This window comes from Electrophorus electricus, chromosome 1 (genome assembly GCF_041902795.1).
Source record: "Electrophorus electricus isolate QZ-2024a chromosome 1, ASM4190279v1, whole genome shotgun sequence".
Taxonomy (NCBI): Eukaryota; Metazoa; Chordata; class Actinopteri; order Gymnotiformes; family Gymnotidae; genus Electrophorus; species Electrophorus electricus.
Genome location: NC_137497.1, coordinates 34418233 through 34445607, shown reverse-complemented (window position 1 = coordinate 34445607; position 27375 = coordinate 34418233). Strand labels below are relative to the sequence as shown.

Sequence of the window (27375 nt, the reverse complement as noted above, 5' to 3'; positions counted from 1 at the left end):
AAATGTGGCGCAAAGCCAGAGAGGCCAAAGCTACACAAGCGGCTCGTCGGGGGCTCGAGCGTAGATGTTGGGGTTTGGCCTTGGCACGTGGCCATCCTTTACCGCTCCAACGCTACAGCCCCATTGAAGCACCACTGTGAGGGAACTATCATTGCTACAAATTGGGTGGTTACAGCTGCTTCGTGTGTCTATCATGCAGAACATGCGTAAGTAAACAAGTTTGGAACAGTTCTTTAATAGTAAAGTCGCAGTTCTTCATCCTTATTGCCAGTTTATCGGTATTTACAATTAGATTAAATCCACAGTTGTATGTAATTGTTAGGGGCCAAGCTTGGGTTATAGGGCTTGCACACAGTTAATATTAACTAATACTGAGAAGGACCCACATTTGTTTTCAGTACAGCCTACAATATTTCTGTTCTGTTTTTTTTCCTAAGGTTTGCTGAAAATCTATTCAGATATATTTAGTACTCAGTTTTACTCATAGGCAAAAAGCTTTCATGGTTCATAATAAGTTTCTTGGATCTTTGTTGGGTTTTTTGCACCTTTTCCCACAGAGTGAAATCTAACCTCAGAATCAAAGCTGGAACAGTGAATTTGCAAGTTGATGGGCCAGAAACACAGGAAGTAGGCATTGCCAAAATAATCCGACACAGATATTTCAATCCCATCTCTCTGCAACGTGACATTGCTCTTCTGGAACTGGATCCCCCTCTAGAGTTCAATAATTTCATTTATGAGATCTGCACCCCAGACGAATTCACAAGTGCCAGTGTTTACGGAATCTGCCACATCAGTGGCTATGATGAATCAGGAGTCCTGCAGGAGACGTGGGTGGAGGCCATACCAAGGTTAAGATGCAACATGAAGACGTGGTGGAACTTCAGAGTAACTACTGACATGATGTGTGCTGGCCGGTTTGAGGGAGGCGCTGATGGTTGCCCGGTAGGCTGGTCATATTTAAGTGGTTAGTTCACGTATGTGTTTCATGTGTAAGTGTAAGTTCATGCGACTCAGTTGGTGAAAGGCAAGTGCAGGGTTGGGGCTTTGCCCAACACCCAGAATCAGTGTCATGAGACCTGGGGCATGACTGTGTCTTGGCCTAATTCCATACCACATTATAGCTAACCACAACATTCCATATTACCTTATATTTATTCAGCTTTTGAATCAACCATGAATGTATCTTAATAGTTTATCTAAAAACTTTAATGAAGGAAGTGCTCCGTAGTAAAATTATGTGACACTCGTCTTGAAACCGCTGTCTATTTTAGTGTTTATCTGCTTGCAAACAGAATCTCCAGTTATTCTGTGTTACTGGTTATGGGTTTGGAACAGAAAATTAATATGAATCTTTGAAACTAAATAGATAATACCAGTTGTGATGAGAGAAAAAAAAGTAATATATATCATACATATAACATTCTTTTAAATATTTCCATATTCTCAACAACAGTAAACAGTAAAATATTTTACACAATATTAAATTACAATAAGTTAACAGACTTGTACATTCCTAAATATTAGTATATATCATGTATACAGTATTCTGTAAATGTATTAGAATACACATAATTTAGTTATAATTCACTTCTAAAACATAGTTTATCCATACCTGTTCTCAAGTTATAATGTAATTTTTTCATACTATTTCTACAGCAGGAATCAAGTTATTGACAATACAGGATAGTCTAATGATCATAAGAGTTTTACACCATTCTACAACATTTTAGTTTGTGTAATTTGGGTGTAATATCAATAACATTTGTTTTCTCTGTTTCTCCCTTATCCTATCCAGAGAAACATTGGTGGCCCTATGAATTGTTACCTGACTTTGGAACAGCGATACTACCTTCAAGGAATTAGAGTGTCTGGAGATTTATGTGGGGTACCCAGGCGACCAAACATTTACCTCAAAATTAGTAATTACTATCTGTGGTTGGAGAAATATTTGCAACCCATTGCACTGCAGCAGCAGTCTGCATGACATAACACTTTTACATTTTCCTGTTTACAAACTGTTATATTATTGTAAATGCTTATTCTGAAAAAAGTATACATGTGGTTGAATAAAGTTGTAAATGTTGATGTTTAAATAATTTTTTTAATAATTCAATTTTTAAAATTCTTTTATCACTCGAAATTTTATCTGCATTCATCTATCCAATACTATTTAGCTTTAAAGTGTTTATAGCATTAAAAGAGGTATAGCCATCTGAGAACACTTAAGCATATACTGCTAAACTATGGAATGAAGTTGTGAATTCTAAACATACATATTATATGGATCTATGTAGATCTGTACTGCAACTGAAGTTATAGTTAAAACCACTAATTCACATTGTAATTACATGTGGTTTTCTGACAATTAACATTTTAACATTTGACTTTTCACTTTTTTCATACCCTGCAGGTAAAGTGGTTTCTCATAATAGATATCTATCTCAACATGCACTGGTTGCCCCTGAACTATCCCAAACTCTGGCACTCATCTCCTTACTGACTACATTGCAGTCTGTTTCTATTGCTGTTGTTTCTTTATTTGGTCTTTTCTTTTTCTTTTTTCTTCAGTCAGATGTTAAATGAGTATAGTGATTAATGAGCACACTGAGGTACTACAAACGCTGGCGTGAACTGGGACAGCTGGAAAACAGGAATAGAAGAATAATTGGATTTTAAGTGTTCTTTTTAAAACCTGTTGCGAGATTAGAACATCAGATCTCTAGGTGTACATATTTATCACACTGTGCAACCTGTAAATAGTTGAACGGTGACATATTTCTGTTGTTATTTAGATTTGTAATCCAGCTCATTGGACAAAAAACTGAAACCATGCCTGAGGATTTAATGATGTTTATACTGAGTGAATCAGAGCGTTTTTCATACATAGTCCCTGCACCTGTTGCACTTTAATCTCATAATCACTGTTTGATTTAAAATCATGTGTGTTGGCGTGCAAAGCAAAACGACCAAACCAAAAATACGTCTCATAATAGCTGTGTACGCTGTGGGGTAGGACAAATTATTTCACTTGATTTAAGCAATTCGATAAATGATCTGTGGGAGGCAGCAAATACACCATTGCGCCTGTGTTGGCGGAAAGGTAGGCGAAGAAGAATACGCCACTCAGTACTATCCCTTCGGTACTAACGCCACCTGTCACTGATTATAGATTTAGCTAGCTAAAGTTTGTTGTGCTTACGTTATGGTTTGATGGCGTAAGAACATGCTAGTACAGTAAGATAAGGTATAATCTTAGTTGTAATGAGTGAGAGTTTTTCCCGTGTACTGTTGCCTAATTAGTTGCTGAGGGGAAAAGTTGCTAGGCTAGCTATGTTAGCTACCCAGGCTCGTTAGGTGAATGAGGTACGCAAGACAAATTTTAATCACTTTGAGGAGGTATGTTGTAGCTATAGTGCTTGTGTATTGCCAAGTAGGTTAGCTAAAACTAACCTCTACTAATGAGTATAGCTGTGTTAGGCGAAAAAATAGATCAGTTTGATACGTTAAGCACATGATTCTCTGTTTATATGGTCAGATATGTTGGACCAATAAACGCTGAGTGGCGAGTTCCACTAGACACGTGTTTACCCCAGAGATGTTTCCAGAACTAAACAGCATTCTCAACACCAGCCCGGACAATTTCAAAGAAGTATCTCATATACGTTTTCTACAGTTCTACTTTTCTACTGACATTATTAATGACTTTTAATGGAATCTCATGATGCAGCACTTACTTTGTCTTTTTTTTTCTTATTATAGAGAGAATTTATCGTGCTGTCTGACAAGCAGGCAGATGCGTCTTTCCTAATACATCATTACCTAACGTTCTACTTGCGAGGTAAGTTAATTCAACTAAAAACCATCAAAACCTTACACTTAATGCTTAAACCATAATGGAAAAGATTCTGTGACACTGTTCAGTGTGTATTTTAACAAGATTTTATTCATTTTAGCTCGCTGCAAAGTGTGCTTCTTGGGTCTTGTGCAGTCTTTCAGCCATTACAGTGCTGTTAGCCAAAGGCTGGTAAGTGCTGAGCTCTGCTAACTGTGCCTTACCATGTTCAGAGCCTGACAGACACACACTTTTTTACTGATATTTTGATGCAGGGGGTGAATCTGACCCAGGCAAAGGAGAAGGGACAGCTAGTGTTTCTCGAAGCACTGAAGGCGTCTCCTGGAGTCCTGCTCAACAAGGGCACGAGTGATGGCATACAAACATTTGATTATCTCAGGTCAGCCATCTGTGGATCACTTGAGTGTCTTCCTCATGTTTCCTCAGCCAGATTGCACTGATTGTCCTGTGAGCGTGAATGTGTTTCTGTATTTAGGTCTCCATTCCCTGAGCTGAGAGGACTGTTTGAGTTTGTGCACAGCTCCCTTACTGAGAGCGGGGATGATGACGGAAAGCCGTGGGGGCCGCCGGTGCTGTTGGTTGATGACCTGAGTGTCCTGCTGAGTTTGGGTGTCAGTGTCGGGGCGATACTTGACTTCACCCACTACTGCCAGGCCACCATCTGCTCCCAGCTTCCGGTATGTTATCAGCTGTGGAGTTTTCTTCCTCTTTGGATACATCAACTAAGCCCTGTACAAAAAACTGAAGCAGAATCTCTGGTAAAGTAACCATAAATGTTTACAAGCACATGACTTGTATACAGGGGCACAGTGGTTAAGGTACTCAACTTGTTATTGGAACGTTGTTAGTTCAAGCCCCACCACCAACTTGCCACTGTTGGGCTCCTGAGCAGGGCCCTTAACCCTCAATTGCTAAATTTGTCTTCAGACCTAGTTCTAAGTTGCTTTGGATAAAAATCGGATGGTGTTCATTGGATTGGTATGAATTCACACATGGTGGCTCTCTGCAGAGCAGACGTCTTCCTATGAGATGCCCAAAAGAAATGGCTCATTAGTATCGGTCTGGCTTGTGCACAGGGCACTATGGTAGTTCTGGTTCGACGTGATGAGGAGTGGGATGAAGAAGAGTACAGTTCTGGTCATCTCCTGCAGGGTGTCACTCATCAGTGCAGCCTGTCTCTGCATGTGGAAGGGCTTTCCACTGGTTTCTGCAGGGACATACACGGACAGGTATGGAACACAAATGTACAGCAGGCTGCTGTTTTTCTAATGCTTAGCAGAGATTGGTAGTACCTAAGCTTCAATAGACTGCGCCATGATTTGTAGTGAACATCTCTGCATGAAGGAATGTATTTAAATCACTATTATCTGTTATAGAATGTTATTTTTACTTTTTGTTTAGGTAACTTTTTTTTTATTTATTTATACGCAAGTTATTTTCTTGGAGCAAGATGGCTTTAACTTGAATATGGTTTTTGTTACTCTACCTACAAGTTGTTCTTGGCATTCCATAAAAACAAGAATTCTAAAAATGTTTGACCAGTTTGAGGCCCCTGACTTCTCACGTGTATCAGAACAAATATAGTGGTGATTTATGTCTAATTATGTTCATCAGTATTGTGTATTAGTTCAGACTTCTGTGCTGTGCATGCTGTCTTTCAGGTGGCGGTTTGGTGGCGAAAAAGAGGACAGAGTGCCCAGAGCCAGCGAAAGATTTTTCAATATAAAGTTCATGACAAGGGGGCATCTTTCTTTGCCAGAGGAACTTCAAGCGCTGTTCTTTAATAGTTTTCACCATAATACTACTTCTTGAAGACAGACTTGTTCTGTTATTCTGACTTCAAACACAGTATCAGTACAAAGTTCTTGACAGGTTCTTTCTCTATATGAAGGACTTTGAGCATCATTCGTGATAAGAATTTTGTTATTCTGATGTCACACTGGACTATTGTTGAACTTTGGATTACAGAAATATTTTTGCCTGTAGCATGTAAAGTATTGGCTAATGGAGAATATAAAAACAACTGCTATCTCTTGCCGTGGTGGGTTTAAAGTTTTTTGTTTTTTTTTTTTTTGTTTTTTTGCTCAGGATAAATGGAGCACCAGAGTTGCAGCAGATATGTTTCTTGTGTTCATGTTTCTCTTTTTATGTAGTCTGTATTGATGTGATGCTGTGTTTTATATTGAAACACAAAATGCACACGGTTTGATAGCAAAACATGATACTCATATAATTGCAAAACTTGTTTGTTATGCATGTGTGCTTTTCAGAATGAATGCTAGACCTCCAACACTTGTCTTTGAATTGTATTTAGATGAAATAGGCTTTATTGTACAATAATGTAAGTGCAGTTTTCATATGGGAAAAAACATAAAATTCTCATTACATAAACTTTTTAAACATTTTTTTAAAATGATTATACAGATTTATAAAAAATCTAATAAAGATACAGCTCTGATCGAATTTATGTATTTATATGTACGCTGTGGGCACTAAATGAAATGGGAAAGGGAAAAACAAATACTTGGCCTGTAGAGGTCGTGGTTAGTATGCGTTTTATGTGAGGGGGTTGGAAGTTGAGGGTTCATGTTGGAACACAGCTCTATTTGCATGCTAAATAACAGTCGTGACATTGATTTTGTCAAAGTAGGATCTCTTTCGAGGTATGTAGGTTAACATCCGATTAGTAGTAACACCAGACGACGTATCCGCTGTATTGTGATAGCGTTCACAGACGAAGACCACAATTTGTCATTTGGGTAAGCGCGGTGTGGTGCAGACTTCAGTAGTTGGATTTATTGACACTTTGGCGTAGCTAACATGCTGTATAGCAGGCCCTTGCGAAGTATGAATACCAGCTAGCTACCGTAAGTTAAAGCTGGCTGGTGCTGTCTTGGGCTGATTTGCTGTTTAGGTTAGCAGTTGGCTAACGCTAGCTAACCTTGGAATCCTAGCTACCTGTCAAAGGCTGCAGTTTAATTGCCCGTTTTCCACAGGCACCTGACTTGGCTACTAGCAGACAGATGAATTTTAGTTTACGAATATTTTCTCAAAACATACTCTTTAATGTTTGACATAACTTTCATAAAAGCCAGTTTTAGTTAGGTAGCTGTTTCTAGCTTAGCAAAATGCAAAACATGTTGCACTGTGCAAGTAGTTAACGCTAAGTTAGCAACGCGTGTCTTCATCCAGAGTGGCTTGCCAGCAGCTAAAATTTTCACTCGCGCGTTTTTGAGAAATAGGAAGACAGAATAATCACAAATCGTTTGGCTAGTTGCATTTTTCACTTGCCCACAAGTGTATGGTGGTAATAACTTTGTTTCTCGCTAGCTAATATTTTCTTATAGGTAGCTATCTAGCTCTAGGAAAATTCTAGCTAAGGGAATTGAGTAGCGCTGAGTAGCTATTGTTAACGTCTGTGCGAAAATTTAATTTCTAACTATAGTTAGTTTGAATTAATCAAGTAATCCCATTGGCATTTATCATTCGCAGTTTGGTAGCTAGCTAGGTTAGTTAACTATATTTAAATTGGAAGTCCTAAACTTAACTTGTAGCTAACTATATTTAAATTGGAAGTCCTAAACTTAACTTGTAGCTACTTAGGCTAGTTCCTTCGCTAGCTAATTATTACATCACCATGCTCGTTCGGATGCGGTCTTGTGTTGCTGGCTAGAGAGCTACCTAGTTGATGAATGTGATTATATGCTTCAATGTTCACAATATTAGTTCACTAAAACTTAATTATCTATTAATTTATCATTTTTACTTAAACACTGAAGCCTTACTGATGACGTACGATGACCAGCAGGTGCAATGTTCAACTATGGGGGCTGACAATGAGCCAAGGATGGCTAGATGGAGTTGTTTATCTCTAAAGCTTTAAAAGATTTAGACAGGAACGCTAACAACAATGAAAAATAAGCTTTGTCAACAGTCTAACACTTTTTAAAAAAAAATAGTAATAGAGGGTTATTGTGGGTCGGTGGCCAGCTAATAAACACAGGCAGATTCTCATTCCTAAGGTTTTTGGGATATTCTCTAGTGAAAATGATATTGCGTTCATAGCCCAGTGCAGACTACAAAACTCCACCCCCCCCCAAATTTTTTGTTAAAAAAGGCTGTTGATGCTAACTAGTTAAAGTAGTTTTCACACCTTTAATGCATTCTGTATACAGCTAGCTGTCCAGTATGAGCAAAGCATGCTATCTGTATGGAATGGTGCCAGTCTTTTTGTTGCACTTGATGCATCCACAATTATAGATACTGTGTACTCTGTGTATTGTGGGAAGTGCTTACATAGCTACATAGAGTGTGTGTGTCGCTCTCACCGAATCATGTTTGCCATTTACCCAGCAGCTCAATCCTGGATGACCTCAGTTGCTGTGGTTTTGTGTGGGTGCCTCGTGTAACGACACAAATAAGATAATGAGAGCTATATGGTAATATGATTGTAACATGTTTGCTTGAATTTATGAATTTGTCAATTTAACAGAAGGTTTGCAGCTCATCGCTCATGTCTGATTTATTTATTTTTTTGAACATGTAATTGATGTGTGTTGGTTAAGGAATGGAGGGTAGTGGAGTTGTGTTGCAGATCATTGTATTGCACCTTGACTTTTATCCTCTTAGATGTGGAATGTGGCATATCTTGATGTACACTATGTGCATGTTACTGTGTTATTAGCTTAAAAGGTGGTGGGGGGACCCTTTCAAGTCAGACAGCTTTTACAAACAACTCTGGCATAAGATGTGTGCATTTGGTCTTTCTTTTTAGTTTGTTAACAGTACATTCTTAGCTGCCAACATTTCTAACCTCTGACTCGTCTGCCTTGGGCATATCTACAGCAGAATAAATAACCAAGCTCTTAAAGCCCTTTGAATAGCCTTAACTGTGGGGTGTTGTAGCTCATCTTTGAATTTGAGATTGTCTTGAATACCTTGAATCGGTATGGTGTGTGTTGGAGTGAATGGGCTCTGCCCGCATTTGTCTGCTGTTTTGGTTGCCAGTGAATGTAGGTGTTTCAGGTTTGGGGTATTTATAGAACTATGTGAAAGGTAGAGGCTCAGGAGGTTAGGCCTGGTGGGGGAAGTGTCGCTCCTCCAGAGAGAAGCAGCAGCTCCGTGAATGGTTGATGAAAGGAGCCCTGTCAAACTCACAGAGCAGTGAGGCTGGCTCCAGCCCTGCCCTACAGCGATTTGGTGGCACCTCAAAGGAACCAGGCCTGCTAATAACAAGTTCTGTTAAATCTAATCGTAGCTCGTTGGTGTTGCCACTCTGTCGACTATGCTAAGAGGCAGACAGCTTCCAACAAACAGCTCCCCTTGGCTCTGTTCATAGCCAAAGTGTTCAGTAATGGCGTAATGAAGGATTAGATGGTCTATTGTGGGGATACTGTGGGGAGTTGGATTCAGTTCTGGCATGTTTTCCAGGTAGAATGGATTGTGTATGATGAATGTACCTTTTTTTAGCTTGTTTCTCTATGTTTGTACCTTGGCATCGTTTGGACATAGTTTCTTTTAGAAAACTAAATTGTGGCATATGAGGTGCCTGACTGAAGTTCATATTGTGATTACTGTTCATGCTTGTGGATGCCTTTACTCTCCAGCCTGATGTCTTCATTTCCTGTGTTCAGGCTGACATCTCATGAGGAAATGTAATATATTACTTCAGTGTTTGTTTGTGTGATTCATTTACTTGCACTGTTTGGGTAGGTCCCTGGATGCCCCCTGGTGGTCACACCCCATCAGCGCACGCAAGCCAAATGGCTGCCAGCTGACCCCGCCCCCAAGGATGACGGTCAGAGAGCGGCTCCGGCAGAACATCTCGGCTGCCTTCTACCGGCATGGCCTGCTCTGTGCCTCCTATCCAGTTCCCATTATCCTCTTCACCTCTGCCAGCATCCTCACGTGCTGGTGAGTCTCCAACATGTCATGTGACATAACAGGAGTAACATGTCTGATCATGGATCACATGACACATTTTTAAAACAGTTGGGTATCAGGCTTGTGGAATGGTTAACAACTGTACATAATTAAGAAAATTAAACAAGCTCACGTTGGTACATTTTAATATTAACTTATTTAGTATGAAGATTGGAGGAAAAATCTGAACATGTTTTGCCTTATGATTGCACAGTTGGTCTTGGAAGTAAAACTGATCCAGTCTGTAGTGCATACTGAGAAGAATTTTAAGGAAGACTGAAGTTGGAAAAGAAGGATTTATTTAAACAAAGATATACCATACAAGATGCATACAATAACTAAATATTAGATATTAAGTATGATATTAAATGGGTCTTTCTGAACCCAACCAGCTTTTCTTAGACTATGACCCCTCCAAAAAATCCAGAGCTGGATTAGGCTGGGGCCTGTTCATGTTTAAAGGCAGTGAGGTAGCACGATCAGTGGCGTGATAAATGAAGTGGCATACCATGGTGAGAGAACCCCCTCTTTCTCAGATCACTCCTTTTACGCCACTGTCAGCCAAAACAGAATGAAGAACTTAAAGGTCATAACTCCACCAGCCTGAGAGACGGGAGTGTGAGAAAGTGACCCGGGGGACCCAGGTTTGGGCCTCCAGCTGCTCACCCAAACACAGCCAGCCTTAGTGAAGGTACAGGGACTTGAGTCAAGCCTCCGGAGCCAAAGGACAGGGACACTGTGACGATTTACAGAGAGAGAGACCCTCTTCAGCTCTTATGAACACCACTTGAGTTTTGAGGCAGTCACAAGTGTTGGCAAATAAAAGGTGCTTCAGTTCCTATGTGTCATTTTAATCATTAATAGATTATAAATTATTGTCAAGGAAATGGAGTAAGCACTTTCGGAAAGGGTTATCTGAAGCATTTAAAGTCCAGGATTGGGCAGCTGCACAGTTTAGGGCTTTCTTTTTTCGGTCTGGGATTCAAGTCGTCAAAGGCCTGACAGTCGGCTGCCTAGCCCACTGCTGGGAAATTGCCCCTCCTAAACTAATTCATCACAGTAGAAAGTTGAAGGTTTGTTTAAATAAATCAGAATGTGCACTTCATGTTCAGGGACATACCACAGACCTTCAGTGAGACGCTGGCGGTTGCTGGAGCTGAACGGATCCCTTCAAGAAGAAAGACTTGTCTGACGGCAGATATTTTGCCTCCTCACATCTCCCGTTCGATTAACCAGTAGAAAATGATTGAGGCTTACTAAAGTGTGTCCAGGCAGCACCTTCACATGCGTAATTTTTGTTTTTGTGTTGCGTGTTTCTCACCGTTTGCATGGCTGCCAGCAGACAACCATGTGCTGCAGTTCGTAATCCTCGCTAACTAACATGCTTTTCTCCATCCTCGGAGTGGGTGCGTGTGTCTGTGTTTACGTGTGCATATGGATGGCCAGATGTACTCCTTTTATGTGTTTAGAGCCTAGAGATCTCCCCCCACTCCTTCCCTGTCCATGAAGGAATTGCTGGCTCATGAAGACAGTGGACTAGGAACACTAAGACAGTCGCGGTTAATCGGCCGGGTTCACACAGAGTTTGTGTGGAATAGTTATGCAGAGTTACTCATGGTGCAAATCGTGCTCATGTACTCAGTCTGAGAGAGGCTATCATCAGCTCTGTCACAGTGATCTGTGCCGTCCTCACAGAAACGAACCAAAGCTGCTGTTCGGAACATTCTGGAAGTTTTCACAAGGCTCCAGGTGGCTAGGCTGGGACACATGCAGGCGTTTGAAGACCTGCGCAGTAAAAGCCCCAGCAGTGCTGTAATTCAGAGTCTCGATCGGCTGCAGTTTGCCTGTGCCCCTTCCCATTCTTTTCCCAGCTCCATGGTGGGCCGTCAGGGATCATTCTGTTGTTGGGCAAAGGGATTGGCACTTTTGTGATTCAGCCCTTTGCGTTCCTGAAAGTTGTCCTGTTGCATCAGAACTTGTCCTGCCGCTCGGTGGTTTCCCAATGTTGACGGCCACAGAGGTCACGCGCTTTCCATACTCAAATAAATAAACACCCCAGAACTCACCAGATAACGACGAACTGCTAACATCATGTGAACTGCCTGCCGAACCTAATGTTTACTGTCCAGTGGGAACATTAAACTTTTTTTAACCTCAACCCTGAACAGCCTTATCTCGCACATCTTTCTTATTTCAGACTTGGCCCTTGCCACGGTCACCCCGTACGTGCTCATTAGAACTGCTCTGTGACAGTGGCTACCGTTAGAAGGGTTGCCTGAATGGAAGTGAATTATTGATGCTGAATGTCACAGTTCCAAATGGCACTAAAGAAAACTGTAGCTCTGTGGCGGCTGAAAATCTCACTCAAACTGCAACTGGCTGCTGGAGGGACAGGGAGAGGGAGGGAGTGATGGAGTGAGGAAGTTACCACGTCGCTGCAGGGCTTTGCATTCACCCTCGTGCACTCGTGTGTACATGCGGGCCACTCCTTCCTCTTTTGTTAAGGCGAGCATGGGAACCCTGTACAGTATGCGGTTAAAATGGGTGCAGTTCTTCTTACACTGAAAATATGTAGGAGACTGGGGTCATTTTAGATCCAGGAATCTAGGTCTGTGGTTCATTGTTCTTCTTTGACTCCCACCCCCCCCTTTTAGCTACCCCCTGCTCAAGCTGCCTCTTCCAGGAACAGGCCCTGTGGAGTTCACCACTGGTGTCAGGGATTACTCTGTCCCTTCCCATGGGACTCAGGGTGACCTGGGCGAGCGTCCTGATTGGGTACTATAGCCTCTCTGTCCTAGAAATGAACATGCCCACATGCCCACATGCTCACATACAAGCTTCACATAGGTTCTTACATTCACATTTACACCACAGTAGTACCATTGTGTGTCTGCATTCACACTGACTGACTGACCCAAGGCTCATTCTCAACAAGAAATGCAGCATTCTAATGTTGCTTGTAGTTAATAGCTAATAGCTATTATGCTAATGCCTGGTCTTGTCAGTGTTTTCCTCTAGAGACTCGTTCAGTGAATGGTTTGTTCATTTTTGTCTGGTCCCCCTCAGTACCGGGGCCCCCCTGTGGCCTACATCCAGCAGGTGCTGGTGAAGGCAGCAGTGTCGCCGTGGGACAGCAGCCTGGTGCCCGTGGACGTGTTCCGCTCGCCCCTGGGCCGGGTCTTCAGCCTGCTCGAGGAGATCCGGGATCACGTCTACACAGATAGGTGAGGGGCTCTGTCAGGGCCCAGCCTTGCCTGCACAATATAGTGTTAGTCAGTTAAAATCAGGTAGCATGATAACCCAAGATGATTCTTTACTACAAATAATTGCTTATTGCTTCCTATTTCTGACACATACACACACACACACACACACACCCCTAACTTCTTTCTTCTGTCTTATCTCCTTTGTTTGTGTGCACTCTCTGGTCTTTCCCCTGTTCTCACTTCAGAAGCTTGGAGTCACTGTGCCTGCAGGTGACAGACCTGTTGCCAGGGTTACGGCGCATGCAGTCTCTTCTTCCTGAGCATGGCTGCTTGTTGGTCTCCCCGGGCAACTACTGGCAGAATCGGCGTGACATGTTTGACTCGGATCCGGACATTCTGAAGACGGTCCACCAGCATGAGCCCAAAGGCCTTCACACGTCTGCCACTCTAAAAGGCAAGAGACAGGAAGTGACATCACTGGCTCTTGGGCCTGGAGCTCTGAATATACACACCATGTTGCACTTCTTGAATAAATAAAAATAAATAAGTAGCACCCCTAACTTCATGTGGCTATTTATTGACCACTTTGATAATGTAATTGAGCCCAGTTTGGCTGTGTGTGTGGTAGACCTGCTGTTTGGAGTCCCAGGGAAGAGCACGGGGGTCAGTCTGTACAGCAAGAAGAGAGTGGTCACCTACACCATCACCATTGCCCTTAGCAGTTATGATGCAAGGTCGGTCTGAGCGTCTGAACGTGACCTTCCACCACATGCTTACTGGTGGAATACTGCATGGATACACCAGTCTGTGAGCTGGACTACAGATTTATGGTGCGTGTGTGTGTGTCTGTGTGTGTGTGCGCGCGAGACAGGTTCGTAGCAAGCCTGCGAGCTCGGCTGAAGCAGCTCCACCCGTCTACGAACTGCAGCTTGCGTGAGGACCACATGGTGCACGTGCATTTCAAGGAGGAGATTGGCATCGCTGAGCTCATTCCACTGGTCACCACCTACATCATCCTCTTTGCCTACATCTACTTCTCTACCCGTGAGCTCCTCCTCTTCACCACATACTTTAAGTGCTTTCACACATTCACTAATGTAATGATCTAGGTGATGATTATTTGAGGGCTCAACAATTCTGACCCTGTTTACACAGGTCATTTCATGCTTCTTGTATCTGGACTGTATTCTGATAATCAAAGGTGTCTTTATTTAACCACATTGAAATCTCATTGCTATTCACTACAGAAAATACATTTTTGCTTATACCACCTGACAACCAATTTCCTGCATTCCTATGTTCTTGTGCTATATGTAAATATTGATAGCTGCTTTTTTAATTGCAATTTTGTGTGGTGTGTTTAATTTTCCTAAATGTAGAGAAAGATGTAAACTTGAAGGGGTGGGGGAAGGGTTTTGGTTGTCAATCATGACTCCGAAAGACAGATACGTTTACACTTAATGCTTCACAGACCACCCCATAAAGGGCTTTAAGATACCAGATTAAAATCTGTTGAAAATGCTTCTGGACTAAAGACCAATTGTAAATGCAGTATGATGCACATCATGGCCAAAATGATAAATGAATATGGTTAGCTTGAGAATTGATCTGATAACTTGGTTATGCTTAGTCTGCAGATAAAGAGCAGCTTCTGAATCAAAGTGCCAGCCCTGTGTGTGTTGAACCTGCTATGCTTGAGCAGGGAGAGCAGTGTTCAGTGGGGCTCTCTGCTGGCCAGTGGCCTGCAGTGGCTGTGAGAGGCATGTGCCCTCTGAGCAGGGACCATGTGGCACTGGGATTATGGAGTGTGATGGGGTGGGGGTGGGGTGGTTCATTGCGATAAATCTTAGCCCGGCTTGTACACATACATACGTACGTACATACATACATACATGCGCACCACCCAACCCATGCTGGCAATAAACTCTGTACACACACCCACATCTGGAGTCTCGATTGGGCAGTTTCTGGACTGTATGCAGTTTAAAGACTTTTTTTTAAAGCCTTGACATTAGTAGAGTCATAACTACAGTTAGATGTAAATGGCAGAAGAATTGTGTGATGCAGCCTTTCCTATTGTTGCTGTAATAGACATTTCTATGGTGCTATTTTAATATATAAATATGAATGGTGAGATTTATAAAACTCTATTTTCTTAAAAGCACTTGAAGGGCTTGCAGACCTCTCATTGTGTTGTCATAAACGTATCACTACCCACATCATACGACTCCATCCCCCTTCTCGCTTTCTCTTCTTTTGGCTCTTCCTTCCTTTTTTGCCCCTTCAGGTAAAATTGACATGGTGAAGTCCAAATGGGGCTTGGCTTTGGCTGCCGTGGTAACGGTGCTCAGCTCTCTGCTCATGTCTGTGGGGTTGTGCAGCCTCTTTGGCCTGACGCCCACACTCAACGGAGGGTGAGTGTGCTCTGGCACATGTACAGCTGCGGGGGGGCGAGGGGACACATTCACACAGATCTTGTGCAGCCGTTAGTGGTGCATAACAACAATCAAGCATGCACTCGCACAGTTGGTACTGAATAGTAAGCCAGCAATAGAATATACATTTACTCCTCCATGCTCCAGGCTGGAATATATATATACACACACACACACACACAATAAATGTTGTGATACAATGGCTATAGCAATGAATCGCTATTGGTAAAAAGAAAAGTTATGATAACAGGCCGTGATTATCATGATTGCTGTTATTTGCTGGTTGTAAATGCTCCTGTAGTTTATTGATAAAGCTGGTCGATCAAGGTCATGGGCTTGATATCCAGATAGAACTTGTTCTTTCATATTGATAAATATGTGTATAAGAATGTAAAGTGCTTTCTCAACTTACAACCTACACTGATCCTGCACTATTGATCAAAGTGATAGGTTGATGTGTAACTAATTAATCAGTGAGGACAGCACTGTGATGGTGGCCAGAACTAGATTCCTCCACTGACAGAGGTTCATGTGGGTGGGGTCATGTCCTCATGGGCCAATCTGCTTGCTCTTGCTGGTAATGTGCCCTACTGGTGTGAGCATGAGTTATCCACTCAAAAGTATAGGCTGAATTTCAGTCAGCACAGGCTAACCCACACAGGCGAATGGCAGAGTGACCAAAGTTCTATGCAGGCTAGCGGTTATGGGCAGGTTTCCAAGTAATTACATTGGTAATTTCTTCTCAACTTATCACCTGCGTGGTCATGACCTACTTCAGTAGCATGTTCAGCTCTCATTGAACACATGGATACTGGGAAGTCCACAAAAAGTTCAATAGGTTCAATAGTGCATGGAGTATAAGCTGAAGACATTAAATATTTTCAGTTATTAAAGATTTTGAAATTACTATGTCTAATTCATAAAACTGTTTCCTGTTTTTGTTGCGTTAATTTATCTCTTGTTCTTCCCTTTTATTGTGGTTTTGGTTGTTTCACTTCTCACTAGATGGGTTGTTTCACTTCTCATAGATGGGCTAACGCTCTCCTGTGGTTTTTTTTTTCTTCTTTTCTTTTCTTGAAGGGAGATCTTCCCATACCTTGTTGTTGTGATCGGCCTCGAGAATGTGCTGGTGCTCACCAAGTCTGTGGTGTCGACACCCGTTGACCTGGAGGTCAAACTTCGAATCGCCCAGGGTAATGCCAATTCTGCCTTCCTTAAGTGCGCATCAGTGCATCTTCTGGACAGTGGCTGAAGATCAGGGGATTGGATAGTATCTGAACTAATATGATTTCACCAATATATGTTAACATGTTTGGGATATGAACCATACTTTTGCATTGCTGTCCTAATTTTATCATTTATTATTGGTATGTGGTTTCAGGTCTGAGTAGTGAGAGCTGGTCCATCATGAAGAACATGGCCACTGAGCTGGTTATCATCCTGATTGGATACTTCACCCTGGTCCCTGCTATTCAGGTAGCCCTCACTGCACTGTCATTGAAAGCTGATATTTTTTTAAATGCTCTGTACACTAACTGTTTGTCTGCAACAGACAATGGCCATGTGCCATCTACATCACTGTGTGTGTGTGTGTGTTCTCTGTCCCATTGTGTCCTCAATTCGTCAGTGGATTATAAAGATCACAATTGCAGTGAGAGGGAGAGAAAGCTCCACGCTACTTGTGTGTGTGATCATTCATTCTTTCGTTCGCTTGTTCCATCTAGTCACCTTCTCGTAGACGGCACCTCTCCTGTTGCTACCTCACACAGCGTGTGTTCTGTTGCCGTTGAGCTGATTGCAGATGTCCTATTTAAATGTACTGCAGGAATTCTGCCTGTTTGCTGTGGTGGGGCTTGTCTCAGATTTCTTCCTGCAGATGTTCTTCTTCACGACCGTTCTGTCCATTGACATCCGCCGCATGGAGGTCAGAACCTTTCCAACCTCATTTAAATGGTGCATGTTGGTTTTTTAAACTGTAGTTCTCGTTCTCTCTCTCTCTCACTGTAATGCTGCCTTACATTCATACACACTCCTATATGCATGCACACAGCTGGCTGATCTGAACAGGCGTCTGCCTGCTGAGGCGGGGATGCCCCCTCCTAAACCCGGCCCACTACGTCCACGGGAAGCCCCGCCCCCTTCCCGCCCATCTCCCCACACCATCACACTACAGGCACCGGCATTCCGGAACCTACGTCTGCCGAAGAGGCTGCGTGTGGTCTACTTCCTTGCCCGCACTCGTCTGGCACAGCGGATCATCATGGTGAGCTTCATCTGTTAGCCTTGTCTGACTTAGATGATGCCTACAAACAGCTATTAAAGAACTGAACTCTGTCTAATGGAATTCCCACCTTTGCACATTGCATACCAGGCTACATTGCAGTTCTCTGGAATCAGTCCTTTTTTGTGCAGGTTGGTACAGTGATCTGGATTGGGATCCTGGTCTATACTGACCCAGCAGGTTTGAGGACTTACCTGGCTGCTCAAGTGTCAGAACAGAGCCCTCTTGGGGAGGCGGGACTTCCTCCTCACCTGGGCGTGGCTCCAGTGTTTCCTGGCGGAGACCCAACCAGTACCCTTAATGTGCTTCCGGCCCCCGAGCCCACCCCCTTACCTGAGAACCAATCCCAGGGCCATGGAGAAGCACGTTCTGGCCCCGCCCCTCTGACCAGCCCCCAGATAACCTGGGGCTCAGAGGATGAGGAGGTCTGGAGACGACTGTCCTTCCGTTACTGGCCTTCTCTTTTCAGCTACTACAACATCACCCTGGCCAAGAGGTAAGCTGCCACCACTCTGTTCTCAGATCTGTTGTCTGCTTTCCACTATGTCATTTGATGACAACAATTACTGTACCTGCCAAAAGCTCTTATGACAAGCCAATCAGTCACTCATGCAGAATGTAATGAGACAGCTGATATGTTTTTGATCTTTTCTTCCCATCAGTACATCTGGGCCAAGTAAACAGATTTCCACAGCATTTGATTACATAGCCCAGTTGTGTTGGGAGCACGAACAGGGAAAATAAGATGGACTGATTAGATATTAAACTTTTGGTGACCTATGTCCAACCTTAATCCTTACTCTACCCATCTGCAGAGTTTAGTACCCTGTCCATTGCACATGGCTGTAGTATATAAAGCAGAGCAGGAGCAGATGACACTGATCAAGAGCAGACTGCACTAATCGGGTTTGTTCAGGGTTGGCGCAAGAACCAGAGGCAGCAGGAACATGATATCTGGACACGCCTGTCCGTGTGTCACAGGTACATAAGCATCCTGCCCGTCATCCCTGTCACGCTGCACCTGAGTCCCCAGGAGGCCATTGAGACGCGCCACCCCCAGGACACACAGCACGCACCCCGCACTAGCGCCAAGACCACCGAGCTCCAGGCAGACCTCACACTCTACAAGTCAGTGTTCCTTGAGGAGCAATCACTTTACACCTGCACAGCAGGTTATTGTCTTTGCTGGGCTAAATAGTCCTGATCACAGCCTTGGTAATCATTGGCACAAATTCACATCACGACTGAATGTCCGTTTTTACATTTCCTATGTATTTAGCATGAATGTAGATACTTTTGCATACATATGAGCTCAAATAAAGCTTTCTGAGGAATGCGCCCTCTTTGGTTATAAGCAGCTATGCCAAGGACCTGATATTCTGAGTATTTAATACATTGAAAAGTGCTACATAAAAATAAAGGGACCCTCAGATGCTTACAATAGGCAGTACAAAAAAAGACATTGACAGACATAGGACAACATATCCAGTATACTTAACATTTACAAAAAGCACGTATAGGACATGGGTAGGAGCTGATGAAAGGTGTGTTGATGCTTGAGAAGTATCATAGGCAAGTGAAAAGATTTTATTTTTTTAAGGTCAGATTTGAATATAGAGAGTTGAAGACCAGAGGGGGAAGTTTTTTTCCAGAGTTGAGGAGCACATCTAGAAAACACGCTTGCCATAGCCATGTGAGTTAGAGGAAGGAACAGTAAGCAGCCTGGCTGAGGAAGATCTGATGGTGTGAGGAGGTTTGTAAGGAAGGAGAAGATCAGAATTGTATGAAGGAGCGAGGTTATTTAGGGCTCTAAGTATCTTCAGTTGAATTCGGTAAGCCCAATTGCAGAGAGTGATATTTGTATGTGAGCAGTTTTTGGAAAGATGCAGTTCTCCTTTTTGTAGGTTTTTCAGTAGAAGTGGTGAAATGTTGTGGTAGACCGCTCCTAATAGTACCATTTCCTCCAAGACTGAGGGATGTGGGAGGTACAGAAATGGTTTACTTTTATTTGCACTCAAATCATTGTTCTTATGAATGAAGGCCATTGTGAACTTTCTGGGAAACCATATGTGGTTTTTGAGAGATTCTGAGTTTTCCCATGGAGCCTACCAAAAAAAGCAAGAGTTCATGAAGTTGATGAAGTTAATTTCTACGAAAACTGAGGTTGTGAAATCCAAAAAAAGGCATTTGCCTGACTTATTGACCAGCACCTTTCAAAACCTGCCTTTACTCTCTCACTCAAGCTTCCATAAGCGTGCATACTCCCATACACATGTGTGCACATGGTCGACCTAGGGGTCAGTGTTTCTAGGTCATTGCAATTGGGCTTATCTGGTGAATGATGTGAACAAGGCCCCAGCAAAGGACACTCAGGGTCAGAATGTGTCCCTGACTTCAGCGTGATCATTAACATGAGAATATTCTTGTATAGCACAGGCAGTTAATACGAGTACCCTTGTTCTGCTTGATGATTAGCTGCAGTGGCCTCATGTGATTTTGAATTTGAGAGTGTGTGTCTGTGTGTGTGTGTGTGTGTGCGCAGGGTAGCTGCACTGGGGCTCTTTGCCGGGGTGCTCCTGGTCCTGTTGCTGTTCTGTCTGTACCGTGTGCTCTGCCCTCGCAACTATGGACAGAATGGCGTTCAGCATGGCCGCCGTCGCCGTGGAGACTTGCCCTGCGATGAGTACGGCTACTCGCCACCTGTCAGCGAGATTTCCCCGCTGCTGCTGAGAGGCCATAGCATGGTGAACACACAGACAGACACACACCATCACCACAGAATAGTGTGACAGCATGTTCATACACACATGTATTCAGTACATTGCATTTGTTGTTATAGAGTAATTATTCACCTTTAAAATACCAACACAACACACTCACCAAAGCTAAGGTGCTTGCTTTCTCTCTGTTTATGCAGGACATTGAGTGTCTTGCAAATGATGGTATGCTCTTGGCCAGCTGCTGTTTAGCAGGACAGATCCGTGTATGGGACGCACAGACTGGAGACTGTTTGACCGTCATACCCAATAACGGGTATGAGCAATACACACACATACTACAGCTCGCTACAGCTGTGATCTCCGATCTCGCTGTCTGATGCTTTTATGGAAGTCTTTTTGGGTGTAGTGGTAGGGTGTGTTGCTAAGACTTGGATTTGGAGACTGCATGGATTATATTAACTTTTAATTTCAGAACAGCAGTGACGGTATATTAATCTGAATCCCTGTTGGTCTGACTCTTTGTGCCAGTCTGCCTGTCTGCCTTCTTCCCTTTTCTCTCTGTCTCTCTAGTTTACGTAGGAGCAGCAGCAGTGGCTGCTGGGAGCACCGTGACGGCTGGGATCCCTCCAGCCCCGCCTATGATGCAGACTCTTTGCTGGGGCCAGAGGCTCGGAATGCATCCACACCCATCATGGACAATGAACACCCCCTGCGTCGGCGGACCACACCCGTGCGCCCCGCCCTGTTCGGGGACCAGCCCGACCTCACGCCGCTCATAGACACCAACTTCGGGGAGGTGCCGCCGTCGCAGATGATGCCGGGCTGCGGGTTCGACTTTGGAGAGCTGGTGGAGCGGGCGTATAAGGAGCATGAGGCGTCCCCGCCGCTACCATTCCCGCCCTCTCCACCAGCGGCCCGGCAGAGACGCCGTAGTCTGGGGGACCAGTCAGTCGCACCTCCTGAGCAGGTCCTCCTGGCCCCCTGGGACTGGGACAGCTCGGTGTGGTCCATGGAGCTCAGGGGTAACCTGATAGCAGCCGGGCGAAGCAGTGGCAAACTGGAGGTGAGGAGAAAAGAAGAGGACAAGAGGTGGAGTCTTCACTATTCACTTAACATGTGAATATATGAACAATGTCCAAGCTTTTGTCACATTACATAATTGAGAGTTAGTGAAAGGAGAGACTGAGAGGGCAAAAAAAGATTTATTAGACATGTTTATAGTGTGCGGAGAGATGCAAAGAGCTGTCTGACTGTGTGCGTGTGTTCCCAGTTGTGGGATGCGGTAGAGGGATCATTACGGTGCTGCAATGAGGATGGATCTTCTGGAATCACAGCCCTGGCTTTCCTCAACAACAGGCAAGCTTGTCTTCACACACACACACACACGTACAGCCAGGTCCTGACCGTCATGTCATGTGCTGCAGGATTGTGGCGGCCCGTCTGAACGGTTCTCTAGATTTCTTCACAGTGGACATACACAAGCCCCTGGGCTTGCTGCAGTACCGAGGTAAGGTGGGGCTTAACGTGGCCTGCCGGGAGCACTCACTCGGACACAAACATCAGTGCAAACTAATGCACATATTGCACCTGTGTGTGTGTGGCAGGACCACCGGGCAGGGCCAGCCTGCCTCCCTCACCTTGCTACAGCAGTGAGGATGTAATCAGCTGCCAGCTGACCCGCTCCGTGCAGTGTGCCCACCAGAAGCCCATCACCGTGCTCCGAGCTGCAGCAGGCAGGGTGGTAACGGGCAGCCAGGACCACACTGTGAGAGTAAGGGAGGCGGGCATGTGTGCACACGTGCACGTACACACACTCATGCACACACTCAGGCACCCTCTTGGACAAGCACGTATGCAGCATACACACGTGTCTATATGCACACGAGTTGGTAAGTGGCCATGGTTTTGCAGGTGTATCGCCTGGAGGATTCCTGTTGCCTCTTCACCCTGCAGGGCCATGCAGGTGGCATCACAGCCATCTACATAGACCAGGTGAGCTCTTCCTCTACCACCCGTTTGTCCACTCTTTTAGTAAAGGACACTTATTCATTCATTCATTCATTCATTCATTCATTTATTTCCCTTTGTTTTGTAAAGTGCCCTCGTGATTTTAGTTATTATATAAATGTAGCTCCTCATTATTATTATTATTACCACTGTATAGCTCTGTCTCGCGACTTAGCAGTGTTTTACTTTCTGAATGGAGCTGCTAAACTCTGACATGGTCCAGTACTATTGGCTGTCTGGATTTACAACCTAGTTAATGCTGTAACTGGTTAAACTCCAGTTATCTGATGGTCTTTTCCTCTGTGCTGGGTTCCAGACCATGGTCCTGGCCAGTGGGGGGCAGGATGGAGCCATTTGCCTGTGGGATGTCCTCACAGGCAGCCGCGTGAGCCATGTGTATGGTCACCGTGGTGATGTAACCTCTCTGGTTTGCACCACCTCCTGTGTCCTCAGCAGTGGCTTGGATGACCTCATTTGCATCTGGGACCGGAGCACAGGCATTAAGCTCTACTCTATACAGCAGGTGTGTATAAGAAACTGACCAACGGAAATCTTGCTGACTGACGGCTGGTTTCAGTGTGACTGGTGTCACTAACCCTCCTGAATATCTACCTTCCTATCACATTATAACACACCATACCTGATCATGCTACTACTGTCTGATCATGTCAGGAACTGAATAGGTCCCCAGGAAGAGGGTTGGAGACAACCAAAAAAAAGGATTATCTATTACTTGTCGATGAAACTGCTGTTTAGAGCTGTGCGTCTGTTTCTACTTGATTGATAACTGATTACTGGCATGGAGGCTTCTGGGAGCCGACCTCCGAGATAGCATCATGCTCCTTAGATAATTCTAGTTCCCTTTGGATTCCATTTGTTGTTGGCTGCATTACCGTTGAGCTACCCAAAATAAGACAAACAAATGTAAAACAGAATGTGCAAGCGTGTGCTAACACCCAGTGTGTGTCTGGTTGCGCCTGTGCCCGTCAGGAGGTGGGCTGTGGGGCCAGTCTTGGCGTGATCTCGGAGAGCTTGCTGGTGACGGGCGGCCAGGGCTGCGTGTCCTTCTGGGACCTGAACTATGGCGACCTGCTGCAGACCGTCTACCTGGGCCAGAGTGGCGAGGGCCAGCCCGTCCGCCAGCTCCTCGTGCTCGACAACGCCGCCATCGTCTGCGACTTTGGCAGCGAGCTTAGCCTCGTCTACGTGCCCTCCGTGCTGGAGAAGCTGGATTAAACGCACGAGTGCTGCCGCCCCCTCCCGCACTCGTGTGTCTGGAAGAGGCCGCTGTCACAGGCGAGACGGGCTGCACTTGCAGCTCTTCGGCCTGGCTTTAGACAGAACTGCTCTTGGCTGGCACAACTCGGCAGCTTTCTTGGATTATGCACTTCCTAGTTTGTTGTGACTGAAATAAGGGGATGCAAGGCAGGTCCGGTGGTGGTGGTCATGATGATGATATATTTTAATCGCCCTCTGGATCTTCTCTCAGAGCATTTTATATTTTTGCTAGAATATGACTTGAAATGGGATGTTGTCATACTTTTTATTAATGCCTGTGCGAATGCTTGTGGCACGTCACCCTTGAGGGGGCGGGGCTCATCTGTGCAGAGATGGGGCGGGGCTCATCCGGCCTGCCTGGTTGATCAGCACCTGGGTAGCAAGAGGAGTGTGGATCTCCAGTGCAGCATTTACAGCAGGACCAACAGCATCTGAATGGGACCCTGTGCTGGTAACAGCTGCCTGACAAACAAAACGAGAGATGAGACCAAGTCCATGAAGGCATTTTAGAGTGACTGAAATGAGAGGGGGGGGGGGGAGCGAGAGATGGAACTTTACACTGGTGGGGCACGTGTGTTGGTGTGACTCATTGTACGAGAATGAGAGTTTGTGTGAATAGACGAGTTCGATTGTTCAATAGGCACACTGCAATCAGCTGAACCTGTAAAAAGGGGGATGGGGAAATTTCACTTTTTAATATTTAAAATCCCTTATTTATTAGTGAACAATTCTAACAATTTGTAAGAAAATGCTAAACATGCCTTTTAATATGATGTCAAATTTTACTGTACGAAAAGCTTTGACTAATGTAAACATTTAATGAGTAGGACAGTAACAAAAGTGAGTTAGTGCTCTTGTTTTTCTACTTTGTAATATATAGTTATGTAATATATACTTTTTTTTTTTTCCCCCTGGGGAGAAATGGTGGTTCAGAATAGAACTGGGAATTTCAGTTGTGTTGCCTCCTGTATAGATGGAAAAACACTGTCCAACTCTGAGACTCATCTGTGTGAGCCCTGCACTGGGATTCACACTGAATCCAAATGTTTTTTACTTATTTAAAAAAAAAATCTTCTTTGCACAGTTTTCCACTTTATTTATGTATATTCCAGTAACGGTTTAGTTTAATCCCCATATCTGATACACTTTAAATAATGCAGTGTATCCAGGTGCAGTTGGAAATATTTGTTCTAGTGGATTTCATTTACATTCTGCAGTGCAGCTGAGAAACGGGCTTTCTCTGTTTCTTTGCGTTTTCTTGTCTTAAAATGATTACCTTTTTTGCTGTTGAAAACCATGAGCAGGTCATGATGTATGAACAAGCATTTCCTCTGGTTGTTACTGTACTTTTGTAGTGCTTCCTGGAGGCTGATTCACTGTATCTGTAGTGCTGAGGGGAAATCACCGCTGTAGGGGTTTGTAAGTCCAAGAATACCGGACACCTGCTCATGGCCAATTCCAGTACAGCCAGATTTGACGTACCTGCTTTAACCAGTTCAGGCAAATGGACCAGCACTAGGATAGCACACAGTGGTGCCCATCTTGTAACAGAATGAAAGGGACAGCAGAGCTAATGCTGATTACCACCACATTTCAAATACATTGTTCCAGCCAGCAGGAGTATGCAGTGTAGACATGGACTAGAGGAACATGCTCAATATGCGTGTGCGCAGATAGAAAGTGTGGTTTTATGAAATGCATAGTCAGTCCCCGGGCAGTGATGCATGTGCTGACTGAGCATGGAGTTTCCTTCACTGTTGGCTATGACGTCAGTGGTCAACAAGTCCTTTTGTCCCTTTCAGGAGATGAAACTATGTTTAAAGTATAAGGCCACTTTGTCCTGTCACAGATTGCTGGGGTTGTAAATCGGAGGATTTTCTAGTTTAAAAAAAAATATTTGAAGGTGATGCATGTTTATTCTTTAATCCTCTGTGAAGAGGGATTTGGTATTTAATTTTTTTTTCTCTCAATTAAGAATTATGTTTCTCACTTATTGCCCTCACAGGTTGGAGAAGAAATGGTCATATGTACATGTCACTATTTGCACACTAGTGATACTACATATGGCTCCCAACTTAATTTTCAAAAATAATATAACTAGGTCCTCTTTCAGGGACAGACGAAGCATCCTGGTGAAGATGAAATTGTCAGATTTTATATGAAGCATCAGCCATTTGAAATTTGACATATTTTTTTGTTTTTTTCCTTTTCTTAAAAACAGGTATGAAAACATTTTTAGAAAACTGTCCATAGTTATATCTGCAACATGTGTCGTGCTCAGCCTAGATGAGTAGAAACGCACACAACAGTAAATGTATGTTAAATTATTGGCTCTTTGAATGTAAATATTATGTTGAGGTTTTAAGATTATTAGTTTGGTTGCTTTGTTTCCCAGACCTTAAAGTTTGTTCAGTGGAAATGTGATTTGTTTTTCCCTGTAAGTTTGGGGTGATTTGAGGTAGAGACAATTCCTGTCTCAGGTTATGATTGTTAATGAAAGACACGTGGGTGTTGTGGCCTAAGCACTTGACCAACACAGAGTGATCCATTTCTCATGGCAAAGCTGTCCACAAATGAGACAATAGCAGTCCAACATGTCCAAGGTGTGTGACCATCAAAAAAGCAGCTGATTGTGGCGTTCCAAAGTTTACACTAATTTTATTTTCTAAGGTGAAGCCTAGTTTTAGGCCAAATAATGTTAGAAGTGGGAAATAAAAATTGGAGGGTTTTTTTGTTGTTTTTTTGCTCCCCCCCCTTCCCCCCCTCTGATTTGGGTTAGTTGAAGCTGTCCTGAAGTCTTCCTCCTACTAAAAATTATCCCACAATGCTATTTATATTGTAGATTTTGTCCTCACGTGGCAGTGTCACTCACTAAAGCTGAGACGTTTTAGGAAAATTGCTGTGTGAATAATGCAAACGGCAGCACGGAGCACCCGCACTGCCGCTGCAGAGGAGTAGGCAAATGGTGGGATGTAAATATTGAGTAACTTGGTCCTCCTCCTCCCCCCATGTCACACAGGGTACACAGACAGTAGAGGATGTAACTAATATGCTGTTATTTTTAACACAAACCTTTGTACTAATTTGCAAATAAAAAGGTTTTTATACCTCGTTCCTGCTTATTGTTGTACTTGTGTACCTACCATTAGAAGAGATGCTTACCAGATTGCAAAAGTGTTGCTTCTGCTTGTACTTTCATTAATGAAACGAAGTCCTCATTTGTCTTTTGGGCACATCTGGCTTGGAGTGATTGACCCACTTACAAGGCTTGGATAATATATTATTTAATCTTTCAGTCATTTTAAATGGATTTTAAAATGTTACTGTAAACTACTCCCTGTAACTATATCTATGGGAGTGTTGGCCTAATCTACAAGTCCCCCACCACCTTCTTTTAAAAGTTTTTTTTTTTTTCCCCCCCTTCCACTTTTTGAAAGTGTACTCTGAAAATCTTAGTGATTCCTCTGAAAGCTGTCCTTGCTTCTTTTATTCAGTAATAATTCGAATATGCTTGTTCTAGTCAACAAAAATTAAATGTTCCTGATGATGATGATCAGAAAACAAGTGTTTTGTATTTCAGCCTGTCAAGCAATGCCAAGATAAAGGTGGCATAACTGACTCATTCATGAAACGAAACAATTTTTAATCAAAATAAATAGCAAACAAGTGT

At 43.6% G+C, this 27375-nt stretch overlaps 2 protein-coding genes and 1 long non-coding RNA gene across 7 annotated transcripts; all 3 read left to right on the top strand.

Moving 5' to 3' along the window:
- The first annotated feature begins 36 nt into the window (after window positions 1-36).
- LOC145643494 (uncharacterized) lies at window positions 37-2002 on the top strand. The gene is made up of 3 exons (XR_014115938.1): window positions 37-206; window positions 558-967; window positions 1799-2002. It is a non-coding gene; the product is annotated as an uncharacterized LOC145643494 (long non-coding RNA).
- Window positions 2003-3110: 1108 nt separating this feature from the next.
- elp6 (elongator acetyltransferase complex subunit 6) lies at window positions 3111-6319 on the top strand. 3 transcript variants are annotated; one of them, XM_027005361.3, is made up of 8 exons: window positions 3111-3366; window positions 3539-3652; window positions 3763-3841; window positions 3957-4027; window positions 4111-4235; window positions 4332-4533; window positions 4933-5085; window positions 5518-6319. In XM_027005361.3, exons 2-8 carry the CDS (start codon window positions 3599-3601, stop codon window positions 5638-5640), a joined length of 807 nt encoding a protein of 268 aa, XP_026861162.2. In that variant the 5' UTR covers window positions 3111-3366; window positions 3539-3598; the 3' UTR covers window positions 5641-6319. The 3 variants fall into 3 exon arrangements, with proteins under 3 accessions (XP_026861162.2, XP_026861161.2, XP_026861163.2); XM_027005360.3 differs by having other exon boundaries at window positions 3111-3399; XM_027005362.3 differs by having other exon boundaries at window positions 3122-3143.
- Window positions 6320-6424: 105 nt separating this feature from the next.
- On the top strand, window positions 6425-26817 carry scap (SREBF chaperone). Of its 3 annotated transcripts, none has more exons than XM_027005320.3 (23): window positions 6425-6519; window positions 9569-9769; window positions 12433-12553; window positions 12845-13002; window positions 13230-13438; window positions 13613-13718; window positions 13856-14028; window positions 15272-15398; window positions 16500-16612; window positions 16801-16895; window positions 17245-17343; window positions 17470-17682; window positions 17832-18196; window positions 18682-18828; window positions 20243-20444; window positions 20618-20733; window positions 20991-21483; window positions 21691-21776; window positions 21845-21927; window positions 22025-22191; window positions 22332-22412; window positions 22744-22950; window positions 23418-26817. In XM_027005320.3, exons 1-23 carry the CDS (start codon window positions 6443-6445, stop codon window positions 23661-23663), a joined length of 3885 nt encoding a protein of 1294 aa, XP_026861121.2. In that variant the 5' UTR covers window positions 6425-6442; the 3' UTR covers window positions 23664-26817. The 3 variants fall into 3 exon arrangements, with proteins under 3 accessions (XP_026861121.2, XP_035382384.1, XP_081572874.1); XM_035526491.2 differs by having other exon boundaries at window positions 6427-6615; XM_081716748.1 differs by lacking the exon at window positions 9569-9769 and having other exon boundaries at window positions 6439-6519.
- Window positions 26818-27375: the final 558 nt, after the last annotated feature.

Excerpts from the sequence above, each read along its gene's own strand:
- elp6 (XM_027005361.3), top strand. The coding sequence starts at position 3,599 with ATGTTTCCAGAACTAAACAGCATTCTCAACACCAGCCCGGACAATTTC. Across the intron at positions 3,842-3,956 it reads CCTAACGTTCTACTTGCGAG|CTCGCTGCAAAGTGTGCTTC; the intron begins GTAAGTTAATTC and ends TATTCATTTTAG. Across the intron at positions 5,086-5,517 it reads GCAGGGACATACACGGACAG|GTGGCGGTTTGGTGGCGAAA; the intron begins GTATGGAACACA and ends GCTGTCTTTCAG.
- scap (XM_027005320.3), top strand. The coding sequence starts at position 6,443 with ATGTTGGAACACAGCTCTATTTGCATGCTAAATAACAGTCGTGACATT. Across the intron at positions 13,003-13,229 it reads GATCACGTCTACACAGATAG|AAGCTTGGAGTCACTGTGCC; the intron begins GTGAGGGGCTCT and ends TTCTCACTTCAG. Across the intron at positions 16,613-16,800 it reads CAAACTTCGAATCGCCCAGG|GTCTGAGTAGTGAGAGCTGG; the intron begins GTAATGCCAATT and ends ATGTGGTTTCAG.